The following is a 19830-nucleotide window of genomic DNA, read 5'->3' on the forward strand; positions in this document are numbered from 1 at the left end:
AGGGTTTATGGATGTCTAGTATATTCCTAGAAAATAATACTGGAATATAAATTAAATGCTTCTTGGAACTTAAATCCTCTTACGAAAGATTAAAACAGCATGTGTTTTTTTTAAAGACAGATAAATAAGCAAAACTGTCACATTGTATGGCTTTTGTCATTAATTCAATAGCCCACATGACATAAAATATATTTAATACTCTAAATTAATATCCTGTTATTTCATTAACAAGTGGCCTTATATACCCTGCTCAACTTTTGCAAATGTAGCTAAGGACACTGTTTTCTCATTGGAATGGCTGTTAAACATAATAAATATATCTCCATAATATAATGTCACTTCTGAAAATACAAAGGTGTGGAAGAGACGTGTCAAGCTGCATGAACAACCGTGATGTGAGACTAGAAGTTAAAGACAATTTCTGTCGCACAGCTAGCTCGGAGCTCTCTAATTTTGTGATACACACACACACACACACACACACACACACACACACAGACACACACGTCTAGTACATATACCCGTTGTTTCTAAAGGGGATGCTATTGGTCGGATACTACTAATTTTACCTTGGAGTATTGCTCGTGGTCAAGTTCTTGACTAGACCCAGACCCTGTTGTCTGCTTAAATCGGTGTACCTTCATTTTCATCTGTCTCGTTCGCTCCTCCACTACTAAGCTTGCTGCAAAAACACACAACGGAAAGCTCATTAAAACACATGAAGCACCTTTCGGGAAACTGGTTGAGATTTTGACGGTTTTGAAATGATTCGAACTAAATAAAATTTAGAAGTAGACCACGATTAATAGATTAAACACAGTGCAGGATGGACAGCAGCTGACAACTGTTAAGCTGAAGATGAATATGATTCGGATCACACTGAACCATCAGAACAAGCGTTAGCAAGGAGAATGAGGCACTCTGCCTCTTCATCTGATGTGAATTGTTCTCAACTCTCTACACAGGAGATGATGTGAAACCAACTTTACTACAAAAGCCTGTTTTCTCTATACTCAGCTGGCTGCTGCTGGTTAGCTGTAGATAGATCTGCATACTGAACACACCACACACATATGGACATGATTGCATGCATGCAAACCCACATGGCATCCTTGGCTACTGAGAAGTCACCTGAAAACTATTTAATTGATAATTCTCTAATTTTTATAGGTATTTTTTCTATGCCATGAATTCTGACCGATAGCTTTCGATGAATAAGTGGACTTATTTAGAAAAAAGTTTCCACTTTTATGGCTTGCATGAAGCACATATATAAACTTCAATTTTTTAAAAAAATTATATTCTATATTTTTAGCTCCTTTGCAATACAATACAAGAAGATATGTATTCCACTTTAGGCTTTGTTGTAGTAAGAAGCAACTATGATAGAGGGCAAATTGAATAGTCTTCAATCTGACTATAGTCAGAATCCATTGTAATCTAGCTTGAAAACTGTCTCAAACAGCAGTATTTTTTACCAATGGAAGGGAAAGAGTTAAGGGTACAGTTATGTGTAAATCATTCAAAAGCTTGTAACTGTGCTGAGTGAGATCTAAACTAGTTTTATTTACAAATTACCTACCTCTGATTTCCCTGAGGGATCGACCTCTCAAAAAAGCTTTAATTGTATGTGTAGGGTAGAGTGTGTGTGTGTGTGTGTGTGTACAACCTTTGTACCATTCAGCCTCAAAAACAAAGGCTAAAGTGTACATGAGAGCGTGTGCATGTGTGCATGCTTGCCTGTGTCAGAATGTGTCTAAAACTTCAGTTCAGAACCTGGGTCATAAATTTAATTGCACCAGCACTGTTTTAATTTCTACCTTACAGAAGTTGGTTAACTAGATTGACTCAGTCCATACCATTGTAGTTCTGAGAATTAGGCAATGACAGACGTTTGTGCTGAAGGTTGTCCTAAAAGACAATACATGGTGACTGCCTTTAACCAGAAGATGATCAACAAACAGCTTGAGAAGTCATTGAGAAGCTTGTTAGTTACTTGACAACACACACAGTCAAAGGTAGCAGTATGAAGCAAGCTACAATATGACAGATCCCAGAAACTGCAATGAGGTCAGGAAAACTGAGATTTTTATGTATAGAATGCCATAAACAGTACAGAAAGCATAAAAGTTCAGAAGGTAAGTATATCTTCTCTCTGACCTTGACCTCTGTCCTAAATGCCACTGTTCAGTTTCCCCTTGCTTTGAGCTTTAAGGGAGCTAAATATCCGTAGTTGTACCGAATAAAGCTTAAAATTATATAATGTAAATCTCAATTCCATACATAATTGAATGTTAACTCAACAGCCTCATCAAATATATTAACTTTTAAAGAAACCTTTTAACACTTGCTTGATTAACACTTTGTTATTCTTGCATTTACACCTAGCAATTTTTAATAATACTTCCCAGAAGGTGCAAGCCTAGAACACCTGGAACAGTCGCAGTGAGTGAGCTTTCCCACCTTGGCTAAGTAGGTTTATTTTACCTTCAAAATGCCTGCAATTTAATTCTCATTCACAATACTTAAAGTTATAAAATATATATATATATATATATATATATTTGGTTTTTGGTTTTTCAAGACAGGGTTTCTCTGTGGAGCCCTGGCTGTCCTGGAACTCACTCTGTACACCAGGCTGGCCTCAAACTCAGAAATCTGCCTGCCTCTGCCTCCCAAGTGCTGGGATTAAAGGCGTGTGCCACCACCGCCCGGCAAAGTTATACTATATTAATGTAGCAGGAATAAGTGAACTGAACGTAAACTGTTTCCAGGGTGTTTATTACCAATTTTAGAAAATTCTCAGGATACTGCCCTTACTCAGAAGAGAGGTCCAGAAAAACAATTTTCCATATCACTAGGATGAAGGCAATCTCTAAATAAACATTATGACCCAAGATCACCAGCAAAACCACCCAACTTTCCAGCAAATGCACCTGTCATGCCATCTTCATGCTGACGCTCAGATTTCAAACAGAAGCAAAACACAAATAAGCCTGATCATTTACTTGAACAATGAGAAGGTTGGAGAACTGTATCGTGTCTTTTTCCTCGTGACACCATGCATTAATTGAGTATTATGAGATAACTGTTTGTACATGTTATCACATAGCATTGAGAGGTTATTTTATAATCACACCCTTGGTGTGAATGTGAGCTACATACTCGTATTCTATTTTATTTCTCAAATAAATATTGTGAAATAAAATGGTACTCTATATACATTAGAAAAGTTAAAATTATCAAATTTCAAAATAAAGATGTGATTCCAGTAGTATATATTATTAATAGAATGAATAATAAAAATAATCAAAGCAAGCTGTTTCCTTGGACTAATGATATCTTACTATTATTATGTTATAAGCAAACAACCACGTATCAAATTTTCCAATACCTTATTTTGAAAAGGACAATTGTTCATTATCATTTAAATCACTCTATTCTTTTATCAATTTTAACTCTAAAAGTAAAATTTAAATCTGAAATAAAATATTTTACAGACCCTATTGAGAACCTTGCATTATAAACTTACTTTTTAAGTCATTCTAAGTGATTGTACCAATTAGACAATTAAAATTGTACCAAGTTTAAATAACACGATTAAAAGGCAAACTACCATTCAATTACAAAAAGATTAGTTTTTTAAAAAATTAAGGTCTTTACTGTTACCTTTCAGACATGCAATATATTTGAATCAGGTAATTATTACTCTACAATAAAACTATTATTTAGTTTTCATAACAATTTAGTTTGTATTTCATATTAAAATAAAGTAGTTCACCATAGACCACTTTAACTACACTTATAAACAGTTCATGAGAGTTAGTTACAGTACTTTAAATAATTTTATCTCCTGCAGTTTCTAAGCTGTAGCTAGCATTGCAGTTTTATTAAAATGCTCTCCTGAGGAGTCGATAGGCTGAAATTTGTCTCAGCCACTAAAGCCTGGATGTTTTACTTATGGTGGATAAACTGTGGCTTAATATTAGCACATACTGATATACAGAAGTGTACTGAAGGAGATCTTTTTTCTTCACAACAGTGTCTTGTTCATTGTTCTGTCCAAATTCAGGTACTTTTAGTCAAAGTAATATCTGTCAAAATCCCATCAAGAATGGAGAGAAGCAAGCTTGCTTCCTTAGTAGCCACAAAGACCACAATTTCTCCCCTTCTGAAATTCATCAAGAAGAATTCCAACTGGAGCACAGAGGGTAAGATTAGTAGCTGTAACTTACAAAGTACTGATAATTTTCTAATGGAAAATATTCTATACCACTGAAAATAAAGACAAGTAATAAAAAGTATTCGTTTTCTGTCCAGCAACATGGCTACCCTGGCAAGGGACTGAATACTAAAACACCATCAGGCTGGGATGCAGATGTGCCCTGAATTACAGTCTGATCAGGATAGAAAACAGACATGCCCTTAGTACACACCTTTAATCCCTAACAAGGAAGGTAAGCTTTGTTAGTAGAAAGAAGCAGCCATGTTTGAAAGCGATGTCTAATTGAAGGGCAGACAAAGTGAAGAATCAGAGAAAGATTTGACAGAATTAGAATAGCTGAGAAAGAGAAGCTATTTATGAGCAGGGTGAAAGAAAAAAGGAGGGATAGTGGTGTGCGTGTGCGTGTGCGAGTGTGTGTATGGCAGTTTTACTGGGACAGTTTTAGAGACAGGTTACAGAGAGAACAGGACAGACAGGTGAAGACAAAAAGAACCAGAGAATTAGGAGCCTGAAGATACTGCCAAAGTTAGAATGAGATGAGGCAGAGCAATTCAGTCAAAAGCTGAGAGAAGCCACATTGAATCAGTTAGCTTGGATGACTGGATTATATAGAGGCTAGAAGTTTACAGGCTTAACCCTAGGGACAGTTAGAACAGGGAAGGAAAGACTCTGGGCTCAACCCAAGCTATGGTATGCCTCTCATCTCCTCACTTCATCTCAGGAAATAAAAGAGATGTTTACAGACTTCATTTTATGTACTAAGAATGTGTGCGTGTGTGTGCGTGTGTGTGTGTGTGTGTACCATGACATGGGAGTGGATGTCCAGAGGACAATTTACTGTCTATGTAAGTTCTCACCATCATATGGATACTGGGGATTTAACTCAGCTACAAGATGTCAACCTTGCAGGCATGTTCCTTTATTTACTGAGCCATCGCATGGAAAAAGAATTCCTAATCTCCTGAACATGTGCAAATAATTTCATCTCATTCCTAGATTCATATAGATTCATGATTAAGAGGGACAGGCTTCTGTGCATCTGCAAAGAAGCTGAAATCATTTGTAAAATTCTCACTATGTCCGCATGTATTTAAATAGATCCACCTCTCATATTACTTTAAAAGCTTAGGGGTAAAGATCTAAATATTGCTCTATTTTTATTTGTGTGTAGATGCATGTGTGTGTTTGCACAAACATATGTATTTGAGTATCCAGAGAGGCCAGAAGAGGGCACTGGATCATCTGGACCTGCAGTCATAGGCAGTTGTGACCTTTCCCTGTATATACTCAGATATGCACAGAGATTATCATTGCACACTTAAATGCCACAATAGGACTTCTATACTCTCACTTTGTGGCTTTTGTTTTTTTAATTTTAAACAGCAATTGGATGTAGTTAACATAAATAAATGAATAAAAAAAGCCAAGAAGGTTAACTCAGTACTAATGTCTTTCTACTCTCTTCATTTAACCCTTCCCACTTTCATCCAAACTCCCACTGTCAAATACAGGAGACTAGCATAACTGTCTCCTGAGGGGCTTCATCCAGCAGCTGATATAAACAGATACAGACTCACAGTCAAACATTAGGCAGAGCCCAAGAGTCTTGTAGAAGAGTCGGGGGGACAGACTGAGTAAACTGGAGGGCTCAAGGACACCACAAGGAGATCCACAGAGTCAACTAATGTGGGCCCATGGGGGTTCACAGAGATTGAACCATCGACCAAAGAGCATACAGGGGCTGGACCTAGCCCCACCCCATCACACACTCATTTGTAGCAGATGGGCAGCTGGTCTTCATGTGAGTCTCCTAACCTTGGAGCAGGGGCTGTGTATGACTCTGTTGCCTGTCATTTGATCTGCTTCCCCTACCTGGACTGTCTGGGCCTCAGTTGGGAAGGATGTGCCTATATCTCCTGGGACTTGTTACCCAAGTGGGGCTTCTTTTTCTCTGTGGAGAAGGGGAGAAGATGACAAGAAGATGACTTTGTAAGGGCAAGACTGTGAGGGGAAGAGAGAGCTGGAAAGCAATTAGGATGTAAAGTAAATTTAAAAATTACCTATTGGGGAAGAAAAGAGCCTTCCATATATATAAACTAGAAGGTAATAAGAGAAAAAATACTCTTAAATACTAGTCATCTTTCCAGAGCCCCCCTCTTACAATTTTACTTAATACAAATATGTTTTTAAAGGATTGATAATCCTTAACATTTGTTAACTGAGTATTGAAATTTTTATACATCCCTTCCAGAGACAATATTATTTTTGAAATGTTTCTCGTTTGCCTAAAATATTTTAAATGCTATAGCTATATATGTGATTTATTAGCATTCTAAGTTAAAATAAAGTTTTCATGAATTTACATTTATGTAAAAGTGAATATGTACCGATATCACAATCTGTAAAACTAGAAATTAACATAAGCTTACATTTTGATAGTTGGGTCTGGAAAGATAGCTCAGTGATTAAAAGCACTGGCTGCTCTTTCAGCGGATCCAGGTTCTACGCTCAGGCATCTTTAACTCCAGTCCGTGGTATCTAGTGCCCTCTTCTGGCCTCCATGGGCACTGCATATATGTAGTGTATGCACAAACTATTGGTACCGGCAAAACACCCAAACACATTAAAACTTCTCATGTTTTATAAGTGTTTTCTGTGGAACATGATCTTAAATAAACAAACAGCACTTCCAGATAAGGTTTCTTGGGACAAAAAAGATTTTTCATCATTGTCTTTGCAAACACTAGTTCATTTGAGTCAATCTGAAACACAGTCACCTCTGGACAGAATATCTGAGCCCATTTTGATGTACCACTGTATCTCATAGTCGGAAAAATTAAAATAACTGCCTCCTACTTTAATGGCAACATAGTGTTACTTTCGAGAGAGTGAAAGCCCCTCTTCCCAGTGTACCTTTCAGGAAGAAAACTGATAGATGACCTAAAAGCCATCAGATCAAATGGAATATACTATGGTGACTTGGGTACTGATAACAGATATACCCAGTTTTGCTACAAAAATAATTCTTTTAGCTGTTATCAATACCTGAACCACTTTAGGTGACACCAATGAATGGCCCAACCTGAAACCCATCTCATGGGCAAGCACCAATCCCTGACAGTATTAATGATCTTCTGATATGTTTGCAGACAGGACCTTAGCATAATTGTCCTCTGAGAAGCTCCACCCAACAACTGACAGAAATAGATGCAGAGACTCATGAACAGACATTAGATGGAGTTTGGAGAGTCCTGTGAAAGAGTAGGAGGAAAGATTGAGGGACTCCAAGAGGACAGGCACCCCACAGAAAGACCAGCAGTCTAACCTGGACCCTTGGGGACTCTCCAAGCCTGTACTACTAACCAAAGAGTGAGCATGGGCCACCTAGCCCCCACATATGTAGCAGATATGCAGTTTGTCTTTATGCTGGTCCCCAAGAACTGGAACAGCTGTCAGAAAAGTTGCTGCCTGCCCGTGGATCCTGTTCTCCTAACTGGACCACTTTGTCTGTCCTCAGGGAGAGTGCACATGCCTAGTCCTGCAGTGACTGATGTTTCAGGGTTTGGGGAGTAGGGTGTGTGATACCCAGCTGGGTTCTCACTTCTCAGAGAAGAAGGAGAGGGAGAAATAAGGGGAAGGGCTGTGTGTGTTTGGGGGGGGGGAGGGCTGAAGGAGAGGGGAATAATATTGTTATGTAAAGAGAATAAATAATTTAAGAAATTATTTTCTTTGAAGCACTGTACTTTACAAAGTAAGTTCACTCCAAGAGACAAAGCAGAGACAGACAGCAACATACTCTGGAGAATAGAAAGTACAAAAACATTAAAAAGATCTGGCCGATTGAACTGCAGTAGGTAAAAATGATACAAAGTCTGAACACAAAGGCATTGTAAAATATAACTTGGATTTAAAATACTCTACCTGGTAAAGTGGGCTGACATTCGAGGATTGAAAACGCAGCATGGTCAGTACAGACAGACATTCTTCCTTGTTTAGAAGCAACGTGGTAAAAGAGGTAAGAGAAGAGTGGGGACTGGCTGGATCTGAAGCTGAGGCTCATGTTTTGTAGCAGTTCAGTAGTCTCTGGAATGTCTCTATTTTATTCAGAATTACTACTCTTAAAGAGGAGGGAGTCCTGAGAGAACCTCGTTCGCTATCTTTCTTCCCCTCCACACTTGTAAAAACAGGGACTACAGTGATCCAGTTTTTGGCTCTACTATACTCTTTCCAACATTTTAAATTTGCCAATTTACCCAAACTATAGGTGTTAGGAGAATAATAAGCTGAATTTTACATTGTTATCTCTGTCATGTTTAAAATTAAGAGATAATATCTTCCCTTGATGATCAACCTCACTTTCAGCCATAAGCGAGCTAACAATGTGTCAGATCCTCACTTAACTTCTATATCATCACTGTCATAAATACCATGCATGAAAATAAATCTAGCAAAGTGGCTAGGTATAAAATTAACTCAAACAAATCCACAGCCTTCATATACTCAAAAAAAAAAGCAAATAAACAGGCTGAGAAAGAAATTAGGAAAAAGACATCCTTCACAATAGTCACAAAAAATATAAAATATCTTGGTGTAAATCTAACCAAGCAAGTAAAAGAACTATATAACAAGAACTTCAAGTCTCTGAAGAAAAAAATTGAAGACTCTCTCAGAAGATGGAAAGATCTCCCATGCTCATGACTTGGCAGGATTACTATAGTAAAAATGGCCATTTTGCCAAAGAGCAATCTACAGAGTTAATGAAATCCCCATCAAAATTCCAACTCAATTCGTCACAGACTTAGAAGGAACAACTTCTCAACTTCATTTGGAATAACAAAAAACCCAAGATAGAAAAAACCATTCTCAATAATAAAAGAACTTCTGGGGGAATCACCATCCCTGACCTAAAAAACTGCACGGTACTGGTACAGAGACAGGCAGGAAGATTAATGGAATAGAATTGAAGACCCAGAAATGAACCCACACACCTATGGTCACTTGATCTTTGACAAATAAGCTAAAACCTTCCAGTGGAAAAAAGGGCGTTTTCAACAAAAGGTGCTGGTTCAACTGGTGGTCAGCATGTAGAAGAATGCAAATCAATCCATTCTTATCTCCTTGTGCTCAAGTCCAAGTGGATCAAGGACCTCCACATAAAACCAGATACACTAAAACTAATAGAAGAGAAGGTGGGGAAGAGCCTCGAATACATGGGAACAGAGGAAATTTTTTTCTGAACAGAACACCAATGGCTTATGCTCTGAGATAAGAATAGTCAAATGAGACCTCATAAAATTGCAAAGCTCCTGTAAGGCAAAGGGCACTGTCAATAGGACAAAATGACAACCAACAGACTGGGAAAAGATCTTTACCAATTCTAAATCTGATAGAGGGCTAATATCCAATATATACAAAGAACTCAAGAAGTTAGACTCCAGAGAATCAAATAACCCTATTAAAAAAAATAGGATACAGAGCTAAACAAAGAATTTTTAACTGAGAAATATCAAATGGCTGAGAAGTACCTAAAGAAATGTTCAACATCTTAGTCATCAGGGAAGTGCAAATCAAAACAACCCTGAGATTCCACCTGACACCATTCAGAATGGCTAAGATCAAAATCTCAAGTGACAGCAGGTGTTATCAAGGATGTGAAGAAAGAACAACACTCCTCCATTGTTGGTGGGATTGCAAGCAGGTACAACCACTCTAGAAATCAGTGTGGCGATTCCTCAGAAAATTAGACATAACATTACCTGAGGACCCAGCTGTACCACTCCTGGGCACATACCCAGAAGATGCTCCAACATATAACAAGGACATATGCGCTACTATGTTCATAGCATCCTTATTTATAATAGCCAGAAGTTGAAAAGAACCAGATGTCCTCCAACAGAGGGATTTATACAGTAAATGTAGTACATTTACTCAGTGGAGTACTACTCCGCTATTAAAAACAACAAATTCATGAAATTCTTAGACAAATGGATGGAATTAGAAAATATAATTCTGAGTGAGGTGACCCAATCACAAAAGAACATACATGGAATACACTCACTGATAAGTAGATATTAGCCCCAAAACTAGCAATACCCAAGATACAACTCACAGACCACATGAAGCTCATGAAGAAGAAAGACCAAGTGGAGGCACTTCGGTCCTTCTTAGAAAGGGGTACAAAATACTCCTGGGAGCAAATATGGAGACAAGTGTAGAATAGAGACTAAAGGAAAGGCCATCCAAAGACTGCCCCACCTGGGGATCCAGCCCATATACAGACACCAAACTCACACACTATTGTGGATACCAAGCAGTGTATGTTGATATGAGCCTGATATAGCTGTCTACTGAGAGGCTCTGCCAGAGCCTGACAAACACAGAGACAGATGCTGGTAGCCAACCGTTGGACTGAGCATGGGGTCCTCAATGGTGTCCCCAATGGAAGATCTAGAGAAAGGATTGAAGGAGCTGAAGAGGTTTGCAACCCCATAGGAAGAACAATAATATCAACCAACCAGACTCCTCCAGGGCTCCCAGGCACTAAACTACCAACCAAGGAGTACACATGGAGGAACCCATGGCTCTAGCTGCATATGTAGCAGAGGATGGACTTGTCGTGCATCAATGGGAGGAGAGGCCCTTGGTCCTGTGAAGGCTCGATGCCACAGTGTAGGGGAATTCAAGGGTGGGTAGGCATGAGTGGGTAGGTGGGGGAACACCATCATAGAAGCAGGGGAGGGGGGATGAGATAGAGTGTTTGTGGTGGGGGACCAGGAAAGGGGGATAACATTTGAAATGGAAATAAAGAAAATACCCAGTTAAATAAAAGAAGAAAGAACGAATATATATCTGTAAAGAGCTTTTACGCTGGACAAATTTCACAATCCTAGAGCACTTGCATTATAGAAAACGAATCCCAGATTACAAGTATAGAAATGTTTTCAATTGTTCTTGCACCTCAAAATGATTCCTCTTAGATATTATACAGTATCCAATAATAATGGGAGCAGTAAAAGATAACCCTTATCCAACATAAGACTCGCAAATAGTGGTAAGCAAATTAACACCTGTAGAGTGAATATATCACACCAGCTTAATGAAAATTAGAGAAAGGAGCCTGTTTGGTCTAGATACTTGAAAAGGCACACTGACATAGGTGAAGAAAAAGAATTTGCCAAATAATTGCTCACATCACACCATAGCCACATGACCTGACCTTCTGTTTTAGCTTGCTTTGTCTCCAATGAACTGCCTAAAGAATGCAAGATCTCCATCCCCTGGAAGACCTGTAAGCCCCTGGACACCAAAATGTCTCTGCTCAACAGACAAGGCCAACTCTGGATGAAAGAATCCTTTACCTAGCTCTTCTGCATTGATCAAAGGCGAAAAAGCTGCTGCAAAGAAAGGATGTTGTTTTGTTTCTTAGAACATTATTGTTCATTGAGAGGTGATATCTTGACAAAGAGCTGCATGGACACGTAGCTCTCTGGTGTGAAGAGGAACCAGTCTTTAAAGGTCAAATGACCTCTAATGTCTAGCCATTTTTCTCATGGTTCCAACATTAACAACAATAGTGACAGACTCAGCTCATTTGAACAGTCTCTCTCCCAGGTGTGCAGTATCTGAAATACATAAGCAGCTAGACAGTGTACATCAAAGAGACAGTGCATGGTTGGACACCATGGTTAGACAATTTCCCCTTCACTTTCTTTATAAACCTCAGGAGGAAGAGGTAAAGAAAGTCTTTGATCAGGTTGGTATATCTTTCAAGGATTGTTATGTATGAAAGATCTAAAGCCTGAATGCCTATTATAATATGGTTGCTAGTAAATGCATTCAACAAAACAGAGTGCAGAGGTCAAAACTACAACTTCTTGATCCTGTGATGGACTGTTTGACCCTCTCAGTAGCTTATCTTAGAGAGGCTACAATGAACTAGTAAATAAATCCAATCCATTAGTTATCATACATGTTCGAGTAAAAATACTGTGCCTGAATGATCCAGCCCAGAAGATTAAGAAATATTCTCTCTCTCTCTCTCTCTCTCTCTCTCTCTCCTTGTCTTTGCCCCTCCCACAGCTCTCTATTGCTCTCTTGAGGCCACAGTTAGGGATGGAACCTGGAGTTTCAAACTAAGCAAGCATACTACAACGTATCTCAAAATTCTAAATACCATAAATAATAACCTACAAGAACAGGAAATGACTGATCTGGCCTCTTAGGCTATCTATTAAATAATAATTTGTAATAAAAATTATAATCATTTGGTACTATCTAAAGACAGGAAAATGTAAAATTTAAAAATTACAAACTGGTTTATTTAGAGCTTCAAGCATATAGCTTCCTGTTTTACCAATATATATTATATCCCATTAGTATTATAAATGATTAATGACCTGACTATAATTAATGCAACAGAAAACAAGAAAATTTACATTTTCACTTTTATATAAATTCAACCTAATTAATGTTAATGCCATATTACCATAAAATTTACTTTGCATAACTTAACCCTCAAACCGTTTCTCTCATTGTTTAGAATAGAAATGTACAGGCAATATGCTTTAGCATTCATTATAAAACCTGGATTAAAAATGCAGTTGACTAGAGTCATTCCTTAAACAGCTCTTACAATTTTATTACAATAATTATTACACATTTCATCAGTCAGGTAGAAACAAAATGTAAGAAAATGTCATTGTTTTTTGTTCCAATGAAACCATTACTTGGACTCTAAATGATCTTCATTATCCAGTTGAATAAATTACACACGCCTTATATATAAGGACATCACATATTTCAGAAAACATAATGCAATGTGTTCTGTTATGATTCAATATTGTTTCCAGGAGCCAGAGATAATGCACTTAAATACCATATAAAGGCAAACAAGTTATAGCAATTTATCTTGACAATAACATTTTTCTCACCTTGAAGTCATTTAATTTCTGGTTCACTTTTGATCTTCGTTTATTATTTCGATCCCCCAAACTACATTCATGGGCTCTTTAAAACTGTCCAAGAAATGTAGCAGAGAGGGAAAAATTTGCTTACTTTCAGAATGAATGATTAAAAATAGGCCTAAAAGCAGTCTGAGAAACCTAAAATAATACCATCTCTCAACTTTGAACAAAGAAGGAGTCAAAGGTAAATTAAGTTGTGTGAATATTTATTTATAATTCTTCACCTGAATTTTCAAGCCCAGGTTGTGACATCTATTCAGATTTAAAAGATCTGATTTGTTGTTGTTGTTGTTGATGATGTTGTTGTTGTTGCATGGGTGAGTTAAGGAGAAACCAGGCACAGATTCAGCTGAGTGATCCACAGCTGAATAAGGAAGTGAATGTATGAAAACTAAGTGGTATCCAAGATTGTTGTGTCATGAAAAAATCTTCTGTGGCATCTAGAGCAAAGAGGACGTAACACACACTATGACTGAAATCTGGGGTCACCTCACAGCACCTGAGGAAGTCCACTCAGGCCTTAAGACTGTTGTGTTTCTATACAACATGAGCACTATCCTGATGCTTCTCAGTATGTATAGTAAGCACTCAACAAACCAGGACACTGGAATGTCTATAGCAGAAAGTGAGTTTGAATAGGGTCTTCAGAGTGAGGCTCACCACTTACCACATGGGTGATCAGCAAGGGATGAGGTTTTCAATCTCCTGATGCTTTAGCTGCCTCAGTTACAAAGTAAAGGATGTTAATACTTACATCCTGGTTTGTTGTGAAAATATGAGATAACACATGGCACTCTTGGCTGAGTGATCAATATATAAGGGATGATGAATTTTGTTTATCATTAAATATGCTCTGGAACATTCCTAAGCTAGTCCTCTGTAGGTAGATTGGACAACTGTTTTCCTAGAACTGTTACAATCTTAGCACTATGAAAGTGTTGCCTTATTTCTTGAAAGCTGGGGTCTTCAGTTGTAAGATAATTTCATGTACAAATCATCAAAACTAAAGCAAACTGATGAGTTAATTGGCCTTTGTGGTCAGAAAAGACTGGTCAGTCCTATTTTCACGGCAAGCAAACATTCAAACCACATGATTTCTCTCTTAATGGATTGTAGAAGAGGGTCTACAGATTAGAGATAAGGGCTTTCTATGCAGTAAACATGTCTTTCCTTTTCAGCCTCAAACCTGACTTTAAAACAAAAAATCTAAACTTGCTTTAATTCCTTCTGGGCTGAGGGCTACTGTTAGTGGCTACACTATACTGTCTCGAACTCTATAGGAAAAAGAGACCACCCTTAGCTGCTGGGTCTTGCTGGATGAACGTTCAGATGTGTCTCTTTTGTTGATTCCCAGTTACACACCATGTTCTGTGAGGTACATCTACATGTTGCCTCAAAGACTTGGCAGGGTGTACCACCTGTCTGCCAGGGCACACTGAGCCACAGAAACATTAAAATATGATGTGGGCTTTAGCGAGGTCTTAAATGTAGTTATTCTTCATAAAAACTTTTCTGGTGTATCACATGGAGAGTATGTCGTAGCCACCTGTGGTTTTTAGTTGATAATAATATACAGAAAACAGTAATTAACTGTTCTTTAAATAATTGTTGCAATGTTACCTTTTGGAACATAAACTATAGTCAATTACAATATAAAATTCAAAGTATTTTTTACCACATTGTTAACTTTGAAAATCTAAATATATTCTTCTGCATCTAAGAATAAAAACATACCCGTCACTTTTGTAGTATAAAGTCATTTTGAATATAAAGTTGATTCTGATATATAAAATATTAATAGAAGATGATCATGAGCTTATTGATATCCAAGATAACAGCTTCTTCACTTCATTGAAGAACTGTTTGCTTTAGCTATTATTTGTTGTTAATAGGTCAAACAGTATATGTATTTTATGTGCCTGATGTTTAATTCTATTCATTATAAATTTAGACTAAAAATTATCTTTTGATTATTAGACGTTATTGAAACTGAATTATTGAATATTATCTATCATACTGAGATTCACAACATATACTAGGTACATTAAGAATTAGGAGTTATACATTTGGCATTTGATATTTTTTAAACAGGATTCTCAAAGTATAGTGAAGGAAAGTGAAGAAAACACCTTTTCGTTCTCTACTACTGATAATTAGTAAAGGGCATGGCTCTTTCATTTTGTGTGTGTGTGTGTGTGTGTGTGTGTGTGCATGCTCGCACACCTGAGTATGTGTTGTGCACCACTTGTGTGCAAGTCCACACAGAGTTCAGATGAGAGAACTGTGTGATGAACCTAGATCTATAAGTGGCTGTGGGCTGCTTGATGTGAATGTTGGTAACTGAGCTCAGTACCTTGTCAAGACCACAACCTGTTCTTAACCACTGAGATATCTACCCCCAGGGTAGATATCCTGAATATGGATGGCACTGTCATCATGATTAGCTTTGAGGATTACTAAAATAAACAAATCAGTTCAAACTGCTTTTAAATAGCCAATAAATATAAACATCACACAATTAACATATCATTAAAACACTATTGTACCAATTTATAAATTCATATTCAAAAATCTAATAATTGGGCCCAAAATAATTCAGAATAAGAAGTGATGTGGGCAGTACAAAAGTCCAGAGTGGAAGCCAGAGACTTAAGTGCGAAGATCAAAAATAGTTGTGATTCAGGAGTCAAAGAGGAGAACAGAAACATCTCAGGTGACTGGGTCGGTTGAATTCTATATCCTACATCTCTCAAGCAAATAGGATTAATACTCCAACAATACTGAAGCACAGAGCTCTAAATACTTAGGTAGCTGCTCCAAACATGTCTGGCTGCAGTAAGGCTGAGAAACCCCTCAAAGCTCATCTTGTCTAGACAATAAGATGTAAGGATTTTCTTTCATGTACAGTAGATGCTATCCAGAGAGGGGAGTGGGAAATCTGAATCAAATCCCTTACCTATGAGATCAGGGAAATGGAATTAAACCAAGGAAACCCAGGAAGAAGTAATGAATGTCATGAATTCTTATAATAAAATAATATATTACCATGTAAGATATATATTATTAAACTACAGAATAATTGTTTTAGTTACCAATGTAGATAAAAGAAATTTGCATCAATGCTACTTTTAGTTTTTAAGACGTTTCCCCCGTGATATAAATTGGATTATATGAGTTCATTTAACATGAACGAATTATTTGCAAAATCACTTCAGAGAAATAACTGCCTGTTAAATAATTTTGGTCATTATTCTGACAGTTTCGTAACTCTTACACATTATAAAAGTAACAGTATGAATGGTTAAAAGTTACATTAATATTTACCTTTAGTGGAAGAGTTATATTTTTCTTGTTCTTCAATGAATTAAATGCACATAATGATGGAAACAAAAGAAAGAAATCAGCAAATTTATAGTTAGACATGGAAATGTGAGTTAACAAAATGGCATGAATAATAAAAATGCATAACATATAAGGTGACATGATAAACCATGAGAAAGTTTCACATGTACTGAAATTAATCCAAAAATGAGTACAGCAATTCAAAGATTTAATGAAAACAAAAATGTCAGGAAATAACTTATTTGATATTCCCAACAAAATGCTACAATACTTTCTCTTGCCTTTTAAGAACTGCACAGGTTGGCAACAATTTTAATAAAATGTTTTAATTTAAATCTACCACTGTCTCACACTGTAAACATATTGAAAGCATACTTAATCTACATAGAAAACTTGAATGGTAAAATTGCCATTTCCTATGATATAAAATCCCATGTGATTAATCCCATTTTTTATTAAATAGAAAGTATATAAGTTACAGCATGGGAATACTTCTATAGCATTTTCTGTGAACAATATATCTCAATGTTTGTAGTCTTTGCTTGTTCTTCAAACTAACTATAATAGATATCTCAAGATGAAATTATTCACTTTTTAATTATTACATATCCTAGATATTTCAGAAAACATTAGATCTACCTCCTTGCAGTTCTATTCTTTGTTGCAAAATAACTGTCCGATCACATCTAAAGGGAGCTGTCAGTATTGTTTCAGGTTTTAAGTAGTACATGCAATGTCAATATAGTGAATGGTCTTTACATTCTTCATTAAGAGGCATCAAAGAACTGCAAATCTGACCTGACCTGTTTCAGAAAAACCATGCATTTTTATCCAACCAATCACGACTGCCTAGATTTTATGTAAAATGACACCATATTATATTCAATACTGAAATGTGATTGAAGAAATTTCAAGAAACTCTCTACTTTCAATTTTTACACACTACTAAGAATACCATAAAGTACAGATTACATATTAACTTGCTTTATATCAAAATAAATACTGCAATCATCTTCTTTTCCTATTGTCTACTTTTATATAACTAGACTTCACGCAATAAATCCCCCCAATACTCTGTCTTCTGAAAGGGAGCTTCAAATATTCTTAAAATAGTAAATAATATGGAAAATCTGTTTATAGCATACAAGATATAATAATTGGCGAAAATTTAGGGAATATATCCAGAAAGTCAAATTATCTTTGTATACAACCTAAGACAATAGCATAGATAATCTCGTGTACTGAAAAAAAATTTATAAAATTAGTTTACGATTGTTATCAAGACATTATATCACTATCTAGGAAACTAAATCACTCACAGTATTTGTTCTTACCAATTAGCTATTGATCAACTGAATTACTTTTAAAAACAGTAAGCCAGCCCTTCATAAAAGATTAAGTAAGAAAAACCAGAAGCTGTCAATAGGAGCTTAAGCAGTCACAAATACACCAGAGTTGATGCTAATTCCCATACAAGACAGTACTGCAATCCGACAAACCCATCAAAAGGGAAATGACTGACACACTTACATCTCTTTAAGAAGAGTGAAAATCATCATCAATAAACTGTACTAAGAGATAAGGCATGGTCTAGTTCATGGATTAAATTACTATCCCAAACGATTAAGGATCAGTGTGTCACATGAATGGTTCAGTACAAAACCCACCCAGAAGATGATGGGAGACACCACCATCATTGACCACAAGCCCCAAAGCATGTATCAGTATCATAATGCAACACCTCAGAATGCTGACACTAAATACCACATAATGGCTGCTCTGCTCTAAAAGCTCTGTCTATATCAGAATGTTTCAGGAACCTTCAACAAAATGTGTTTACTGAAGTATTTTTCATAATAAATAGTGAAATAACTCAAACGGTCTCATTCCCCATTCATTCATTCCCTTCTTCCCACCTCAACAGAATCCTCACGCCTTGATGTTTTCTCCGAAAGACAACTGCGAATATGAATATCATAACATAGACATGAACAATTGAAAAAGTGAGAAGTAAACAAACAGTCCCACAGATTACTATAATCCCGCTGTGCGCCCTCATATGTCACCGAGTGTTTTACTTGCAACAGGAGGAAATGCAAAGAATTTTAGGAACACATGACTTGCTAAGTTTCAGTGTGACCAATAACACTGGGTTTTTAGTGCAGCATCCAAATTTATAGTCCGTTCAGTTGTGCAACAAGAGTTCATGAATGAGTAAGTTAATGTTTCATCATCTAATTGTTAAAAAGATTAAAATTTTGACATATGTATTGCTGGTGTAGTTCAAATAACATTACGTTTGCTTAGTCCTCTCAAAACGTTCCAGAAAAAAAAAAACTCTATTAGAAATACGGATTCTGTAATCGATTACTGGTATTTTAGAAAGGAGTTTCACCAAGACTGTACTTTCTTAATTGACTAATTGACTAAATGTACACATTCATCTCATCCCTGAACACTAAAGCATGGCATACCAACAATAAACATGATTTTTAAAAAAACCCACAAATCTGGCTGTTGTAGCTTTTGGCAGTGTCAACATCACTTATTCACACTAATATTCCTATTATCAAGTATTTCACATGGTGAAGTAGCCCGCCTCAATCACTGAAGCAATGCGATCTGGGAGGGAATGGGAATTTTCTAGCAGCAACAGCCAACGGTGTTAAGAGTATTCAGAAATTGAGTCAGCTGAGTATTTCATAGGGATGCAGATTTGCAATGGACGTTTTACTATGTTCATTGTTCTTGAGCCACAGCCCTGAACTAGAGAAAAAATTAAACAATTCTTTTAATTTTTAATTATAGATGTGATAGAAAATACTAATGTCATTTAGTTACTAAGGAACGGGTCAGGAAAAAATAGTATTTTAGTCCAGCATTTCAAACATTTAACTCATGTACTTTAATCTTGGTTTCTATTAAAGCACACCTCTCCTTACACACACACACACACACACACACACACACACACTTTCTCTTAGGAAAACAAGACAACCCATGTCTGATAATATAAGAAATCCAGGCAATGTGACTTGTAGGAAAATAACAAATATATGTTTTGAGTAATTTTCATCATCAAGTTAAAACTCTAGATATTGGCAATGAAGCTAAAAGGGAAAACACTATTACATGACCCAATGATCATATTTAACTCTTAAATTTTTCAATAATAAGGTAAGACCTTCTTTCAGCTCGTAAGTTTTGAGACTTTGTATCATCTAGTTCTGTGCTTATGTAAAACTATCAAGAACCCTACCCACTCTGTTAAACAATTATCTAAATTCAGTGGACTCAACA

At 36.6% G+C, this 19830-nt stretch overlaps 1 protein-coding gene across 36 annotated transcripts in view; it reads right to left on the bottom strand.

The window, feature by feature from the left end:
- The window catches only part of Rims1 (regulating synaptic membrane exocytosis 1), a 481904-nt gene that overhangs the window by 88127 nt on the left and 373947 nt on the right, over positions 1–19830 (bottom strand). For 23 of the 36 annotated variants that reach the window (XM_028767193.1, XM_028767198.1, XM_028767197.1 and 20 more), the window contains one exon: positions 570–682. The exons of 10 other annotated variants lie outside the window; for them this stretch is intronic. In XM_028767193.1, the coding sequence (XP_028623026.1) occupies positions 570–682 (113 nt within the window). Of the gene's footprint in view, positions 1–569; positions 683–16512; positions 16543–19830 lie in introns of all 36 variants that reach the window. 3 more of the 36 variants (XM_028767215.1, XM_028767208.1, XM_028767207.1) reach the window with 1 other exon arrangement.

Source organism: Grammomys surdaster, unplaced genomic scaffold, assembly GCF_004785775.1.
Source record: "Grammomys surdaster isolate TR1022 unplaced genomic scaffold, NIH_TR_1.0 171, whole genome shotgun sequence".
Taxonomy (NCBI): domain Eukaryota; kingdom Metazoa; phylum Chordata; class Mammalia; order Rodentia; family Muridae; genus Grammomys; species Grammomys surdaster.